This window comes from Astyanax mexicanus, chromosome 6 (genome assembly GCF_023375975.1).
Source record: "Astyanax mexicanus isolate ESR-SI-001 chromosome 6, AstMex3_surface, whole genome shotgun sequence".
Lineage (NCBI taxonomy): Eukaryota > Metazoa > Chordata > Actinopteri > Characiformes > Acestrorhamphidae > Astyanax > Astyanax mexicanus.
This window is the reverse complement of record NC_064413.1, coordinates 31,062,290-31,070,176: the sequence shown is the minus strand read 5'-3', so window position 1 is coordinate 31,070,176 and position 7,887 is coordinate 31,062,290. Positions and strand designations below refer to the sequence as shown.

General features: G+C 36.8%; 1 protein-coding gene across 1 annotated transcript; it reads left to right on the top strand.

Moving 5' to 3' along the window:
- The first annotated feature begins 1,668 nt into the window (after window positions 1–1,668).
- si:dkey-29b11.3 (actin-binding Rho-activating protein-like) lies at window positions 1,669–6,578 on the top strand. Its single transcript, XM_015606459.3, has 2 exons — window positions 1,669–2,187; window positions 5,371–6,578. Exon 2 carries the CDS (start codon window positions 5,415–5,417, stop codon window positions 5,883–5,885), a length of 471 nt encoding a protein of 156 aa, XP_015461945.2. The 5' UTR covers window positions 1,669–2,187; window positions 5,371–5,414; the 3' UTR covers window positions 5,886–6,578.
- Window positions 6,579–7,887: the final 1,309 nt, after the last annotated feature.

Sequence of the window (7,887 nt, the reverse complement as noted above, 5' to 3'; positions counted from 1 at the left end):
AAAAAACGGGTTCTAATCACCTATATGACCATAACTTTGCCTGATACAGTGATGTAGCTTATCCGAACATCCAAATCTTCCTCTGTCGGGAGCATTTTTTATATCGTCCCGTTGCACGGTTTGACAAGTTAGTACAACTCGACAGAACACTGCCCGCCATATTGGAGGAGTCAACCATGCTCTCCAGTGCATTTATTAGTACTGAAAATGTTTACCCGATTTTCACACTGTTTGGTTTGTTATGAACGGCAGAGATGTGGTTGTGATACAGGACGCTGTCTCACGTTACAAATATGTGCTTTCTTCCTGAAATACTTTGTATTATGGTCTTTAACAAAGAAACAGACAGAAATATGGTATGGCATATTAATGTGTTAAGTGCATACCTGTCAAGTTTTAGATTTAAAAATAAGGGATATTTTCCTCTGTCCGCTTAAAGCCGTCCCACCAGCCCAACGAAGGTTCAGTATCCCTTACATTTTAAGACACGTTTACAAAAAATCTAAAATAACCACATGTGAACCACTTACACACTACAATTAGATTATCAGAATCTGAAATGTTGTGGACATTCCTACATATGTCATTCTTTTAATACAGCCAAATTAAAAATCCTTTTCTAGATATAAAAAAAGTTAAGATTTCATGTCTTTTTTGCCATAAATGCACTCTTTTATATTATATATTTTTTTATTTATTTAATAGATTTAAAATTGAACAAAGGGTGCACAAATTCTGCAAAATGACTGTATGTGACCTAGAAATAGTATTATGAGCCTTTACTAAAAGGACATGGACCAGATATATTCCATCAGTAAAAATTAGTCCTAAGTGGCCTACACAATTAATAATTTTTAATTAATACTTCTTTCTTTTGATTACTCAACCCCTGATCAGTTCAGTTAATTTCGGTCCTCTCCACATTTCTAGTTAAACTGAGTCACAAGCTGTAATCTTTTTATTTTAAAAGGTTTAATCTGTGTTTTATTTCTGAGACGAGTATTTTTAAGCAGCTATCAGAAAAAATTCATCACAGTTTACATGATTAGCTTACCCTTACCTTTCTTTAAAAAAAATCGCTGAATATCCAGATATGTTTTAACATCAGCAGCTCCGACTAGCTGCCTGAACTCACAGCGACTAGGGGCTTCACCACACTGACTCTCCTTTGCAAGCTGATTGGCTGTTTCTCCTGAAAGGCGGGACTTTCTCCTTGAACCGGCTCCACGATTGGTTAAGAGACACAGCGCGGTCAGTGCCCTGTCTCCTCAATAATATATATTTTTTAATCTTAATATAATACGGGAAATTTACGGGAAAATACTAATACGGGAGGACGGCGGGAAAGAGGAGTAAAATACGGTAGTTTCCCGGCCAAAACGGGAGACTTGACAGGTATGGTTAAGTGTATTAAGTGTGTGTGTACGTACATATAAACATAAAATGAATTCATTTATACATTTATTTATATGCTATACCAGATGTCTGTCTTTGTAAAAGAGCATAATTTAAAGTATTTCAACATGAAAACACGTATTTGTAATGTGAGACAGCGTCTTGTATCATTATCACATCTCTGCTGTTAGAAACAAAACAAACCGTGTGAAATTGGGTATAAATTGGTAGAGTTGTGATTATTATAGATGCATTATTCACCTTCCTCAGTACTAATAACTGGGGCGCGTGGTTGACTCCTCCAATATGGCGGCCTCACTGATACGCCAGCGCCAATAGGCGGCGTCAATCGATGCGGCGTCTATGTGTACATGTCTATATTCCGCCCTGCTGTCAGACTTTACTCACACTAACTAACGTTAACTAACCTTATAAACCAGGAGAATACACAACTCAGACACAGGCTTTACTCACTCTTCACTCAGTCTCTGGACTTTTCTTGCTTGTCTTCGTGCTGTTTTTTAGAATAAACGACCAGAACAGACTCTTGCTTTCGAGAGGATTCAGTAGCAGCTCTAAATGTGTCTCTTAATCGGATTTAGACTCCCCAGGCGTAGGTAAGAAAGCAGGTGAAAAAGTGGACAGCTTCACAGTGATGTCTGAGGGTGTGTTTTTCACTGGTCAATCAGAAGTCGTGCAGTTCTGTCTTATTGTTATTTCTGAAAGTGTGTGAGTGTCTGCAGCAGCAGCAGCGCCCTGTCACTGGAGCAGCTCTTCTTCATAAAGAGCAGGGTAAGAAAACTCTCCTTACTTTAATCCTTTACTTCCAACGAACACAACATAACGATGTAACTGTTTCTTATCGTTTCCCTTAATTCTTTCTCTTCTCATTCTCACTACTTTCCCCCCCTATATCCACCCTCTCGGAGCTCTGTATAGTGTCTGTGCACTTTAGTGCAGATCTTATACGCCTCTTATTTTACTACATATACATACACTACATATTTTTAGTTATATTCTTACCTTTTTTAGTTACTGAATGTATGGAGTGATATTGTCCCTGGCAGCACATTGCTGCATATATGGGCAAAAAATGCACTTTGGTAAAATGAAAGTTTTTATTATTTTATTATTTATTGTTCTTTATGTATTATTAATTCTCACATTTTCGAGGCGTCCTTGTTTCTGTTTTTGGCAGGATTAGCATACACAACAATAAAAAAATATTATACATTGCTCACATCTACTGTACAGGAAAAGAGAAGGTTAAAATTTATAGAAAGTCAAGAAATGTCAGGAATTTCTTTTTGACAAAATATTTTTTTGCAGTGTGAGCTACAGTATTTCTTAAATAAAATAATGCATCTGCAACATTTTTTAAATTTTTATTTGCTATACATTCTTTCCATCGACTGTAAATGGAAAGAAAGATTTAAAATTTAGAGAAAGTCAGAAAATATTTATTTAAATATTGTTGACAATAGATTGTTTTTTTGCATTGCAATATACAGCTCTGGAAAAAAATGAGACCACTTTAGTTTCTGAATCATTTATTCTGATTTTGCAATTTATAGGTAGATGTTTTAGTAAATTGAACATTGTTGTTCAATTAGAGCTGTTTACTGCTTTAAGAGAGTTTAAATGTATGGAAAGTCAGAAAATATTTATTTAAATCTTCAGTAGATTGCTTTTTTGCATTACAAGATATTTATACTACAGTGTGAAAATAATGCATCTGCAACAATTTCTTTATTTAAGAGCAAAGACAATTGTGATTACAGTGCTGTTGGCTGTACTTTACCTGATACATAATTTAAAGGATCACTGTAGCTGGATCTCTTAACGTAGGTTCAGGTGATATGGGCCACCAGGTGACAGGGTACACTTTAGTGACTTATAAACACAAATAAACAAAATAAAGCAAACAGAAAGCAAGAATGTGTGTTAATATTGATATGTATGTTCGTGAACACAGTTGGAAGACCACAGGTTATGTTTTTGAGGACTCTATCAACAGTATGTATTTGTTAAGTTAGACTGCCAGCCCACATTTGATTTTTGGCACATCATGGTTGTATACTGATTAATTTTTTTTTAAATATAGACTGAAAAATATCCAATTTGTGCAAAATCCAGTTGGATTTTTACAGATGTTTCTCAGCCTGGATTTTTTGCGTCACAGCTTGATAAGTAACAACTACATCAAGTCCAGAGCGATTGAAGTGTTTGGATCCAACAATACACATATGCAGGGGTAAACCTACATACTTTTTGAGGTGTATGCAAACATACTACCAGCGCCCCCCCCTTCAAAAATGATTTCAAGATGCAGAATATCAGTTATGTAATATAAAATACAGTGCTGACCCCTGTTCTATAACGTATTAGTTTTATGATTCACCATCTACTTACTTACTTGTTATGATCGGTTATATTGTAAATACAGCACCTGTCCTGCAGGTGGAGAAGGAGTGTATGGGCGCCTGATGAGTGCATGTTTTTGTTTTTTGATGTGTATTATCAGGGGCGTTGCCTGGGTATTTAAAAATCCGGGGCTCAGCCCAGTTGATTATATAAGTTTATTAGCTGATCAGTTGGATCGGGTGAAAAACATACAATTTTAGAGGAGAGAACAGGGTTAAAAAACTAATTTAAACTAAGTATAATACTAAATTCTGGCTTTCGACAACATCCAGCTTATAGCTAACTGGTTAGCTAAATACATTTTCGTTAATTATAGCTTACAGTAATCCTGCAATCCTAAATTAATAAAAACAATTTGAAAATGAAACAGTTATTGGCTGATCAGGTACATTTTCAAACCTTGGTCTGTGTGTTTTGATTCAGAGACGGGTCTTTTTAACTAGCTATCAGAAACATCTCGTCACAGTTTACATGGTTAGTTCATTTACCTTTCTTTTAGAAAAATCTCCGTATATCCAGATATGTTTTAACATCAGTGCTGAAACCCGGTGCAAGAACTTAAAAACCCTCAAAAATCCTCCCCAGCGAGGCAGTGGGGGGGCTTGGGCGGGGGCTTCCCTACTAGCCCACCGCGCTCCGCAAACCAGCAAGCTGATTGGCTGTTTCTCCTGAAAGGCGGAACTTTATCCTAGAACTGGCTCCGTGATTCGCGTCAAGAGATTTTCCATTCACAGCGGCCTGTCTCCTCACTAATAATACAGCTGAGCTGAGTAAAACGATTCGGGGCTACTGGAAGCCCAGGCCACGCCACGCCCCTGTGTATTATTATTATATTATTATATTATTATTATATTCTATTATCATACATGAACCAACAGCTCTTACAGAAAATGCCGACTAGAAATTATTTTCCGGCATCGATTTGGCGCCCCCTGTAGTGCAGCGCCCCTATGTGTTGAATACGCTGCATACCCCCTTTTTGCGCCACTGCACATATGTTTAGTTACTAATGTTTATGTCATTATTTCTGCAGTGCATACAGATTGGTTTGTTACTTTAGTACAGACATTCATGTCAACAGATCATATTCGAGAAACATATTTGTATCTGTATCTGAACAGAGCCTAAATGTCTGAGGTTTAAACAAGACAGGCTCCTCCAAAATCCTGTCTATGTTCTAATCATCAGAATAATTTTGGCTTTTTAAGTGGTAAGAGGTGTCCTAATGTCATTGTATGAATGATTGTTTTTTTGTTTTTGTAATTAGATAAGTTCTACCTCTCAATCCAAAACATCACATATAACATTATTTAAAAATGTTAAAAAGACAAGGGATCCTAATTGTTTACATGACTGTATGATGTTTATACATAAACTCCATATATTACACTTATGGCCAAGATAAATTAATTTATTCAGTTTTGCATATGTGCCCATTAGCAGTGTAAATAAACACAACATAACCAGAGTCTTGTATCACCTGCTGGCCCATAACACATGAATGCACCCTATTCAGAGCCAATGAATCACTAACAGTGTGTTTTGTTCCAGAGGCAACTGTTGTAAAGGGGGTTTCAATGGCTGTGAAATAAACTATGGAGACAAAGGATGCAGCCAAGCCATGTGAAGACGGAGCAGACCCCGGTGATGTTTCAGTTAAAGGATTAACACAGAGCTGGCTGAAATGGTCCAGTGATCATCAGGAGTATCAGAAACACAATCCCTTCAGCAACAATGAGGCACCGGCTGTGCAGCTGCAGAAGGGTCAGCAAAGCTACGGCAGGCCTCCGGAGGGTTCCAAAACAGAGCAGAGAGGGCAGGACGCTCACTCCCATGTGAGCAGGGAGGTGCAGGAACTGTGTCAGGTCATCCGAGAAATCGGCGAGAGCCAAGAGGACGGCAGGGCAGCCGTGCAGTTTGGAACGCTGTTTGAACATTACGTGAGCATCTCTAACAAGGTGGTGGGAGTGCTGCTGCGAGCCCGGAGGCAGGGGCTGGTGCACTTTGAAGGGGAGATGCTGTGGCAAGGACGAGACGACCAAGTGCTCATCTCGCTGCTTTCGTGAGCATGCATCAATGCAAAGACGATCTGCATAAGCATGCAAAAGAGCTGGCTGTGCAAAATAACATCCAGTGCATCTGGCTTGATCCTGCAGCAGGGGTCAACAGTTTCTTTTTTGGAGAGTCATCAGAGATGTCTTTCTTTACTTTTAATCCAATAACTGACTTTACATTACATACAACTTGCACTAATGCTTTGAAAATAATATAAATAATAATAAGACAGGAACCAACCCTAACCCTGTGCTTTCTACTTTTAAAAAGAAGAAATAGAAAAATTCCCAATGAATCTTAATGAATTATGCAGTACTCCCCCTGTCTACTAGTTGTTAGGAATTCCCATTATTCCCTTAAACACACAAGCACACTAGCTTTAAAGAATGTAGTGCACAGGTCCTCAGTAAGACTGTCCTATGAAGAACAGTCTAATGAGGTCTGCATGGTGAAATCACCAGAAACAACACAACTTCAAGTGTTGTTTTGGTTTCTTTCAGGTTGTGCATGCACAGAGAACTGTTGATAATTTAGGGCATGAAAGGGTGTACATCATTGCATTTCTCAGCCATTTACACAGGTCTGTTTACTTTGAAACAGCCTTCTATGACATAGCTTCAGAGAAACACAGCCTACTTCGGCTGTAGCCTAGTCTCAGAAATGCTGCTTTTGATGTGAAGTTCTACCTAATATGCACTGTGTGAATATTGATCTATATGTGAATGCTCGATCAGCCTTATGGTAGACAGTGTTGGGAAGGTTACTTTTAAAATGTAATCCCTTACAGATTACTGATTACATCACTCAAAATGTAATTTGTAACGTAATCAGTTACATTACTTCAAGTGAGTAACGTAATCTGATTACTTTGGATTACTTACAATATTGTCATTTTTTTAAGCCTGAATGAATGTAGCAACCACATATTGCATATTATCCTTTTATTTTTCTTTCCAGTTAACAAATAGATAAACAAATAAAACAGCCTTTTCAATCACTCTATAAAAATACTTATGAAACAATTTCATCAAACAATTTTATGAAACACTTCTATAAATTGATGATAAAACAATTTAAAACCAAACAATGTAACAACAACTGTAAGCTATCTACTTGCAGGTTTGCCACCAGTGTTCATTTTGACAACAAATTTTGAACAAATTTAGTCATAGTTTTGTGATGAAAATAGCATTTAGTTTTAGTCACAATTCAGTATTTTAGTCGACTTAGTTTTAGTCAACTTAATGTCATAAGAATATAGTCTACTAAAATTACAGTAAATTTAGTCGACTAAAATGTAAAGGGTGTAAATGTAAATGCTTTTTTCATCAGTTCCCTTGAATTATTAACTATACACGTATACGAAATGAAACGTTTAATAACCAATTGAGTAATATTGTTAATGTTTGAATGTGAAATATATTTATATATGATTTAATGTATATTATTATTATTATAGGTGTGTGACTATATATATTTTACATTTAAAATTTTGCTCTAGAAATCAGGTCATAAAACAACTGAATAGTTAAATTATAGTTTAAACAGAGCTGTAGATGCAAAAACAGCTTTTAAAGGATCTAGTTTTATCTCCAGCAGTACCCCAGCACACCTACTGGAGCTACAGTCTGTAAATGAGATCAAAAACACACATTCACTCACTGTCCTGTAGAGATGCTCTCAGGATGTACTGAGAGACTTCATGAGTTAAAGTGAGAAACTTATGAGAAAGTGCTGTAAGGAACTTTACACAGACTTTTGGGTTCATAGATTCACTTATTTTATTGTTTTATTTTGGATATATTATTGAGTTTCTTTCTGACCTGTTCCTGCTTTAACACTAGCTATATCTTTCCCACTGTGAGACTAAACAGATGATCTGATCTTAATGAGTGAGTTCTGTATCAGTTCTGTGTTTTAGTGCACTGCCGAGTTAAACACACTATCAGCTCATGAAATAACATCAGTATTAAAACGCGGATCTCTGCATGGAGATCTGTGGGACTCTGGTCT

Coding starts and splice junctions, on each gene's coding strand:
- si:dkey-29b11.3 (XM_015606459.3), top strand. CDS start 5,415: ATGGAGACAAAGGATGCAGCCAAGCCATGTGAAGACGGAGCAGACCCC.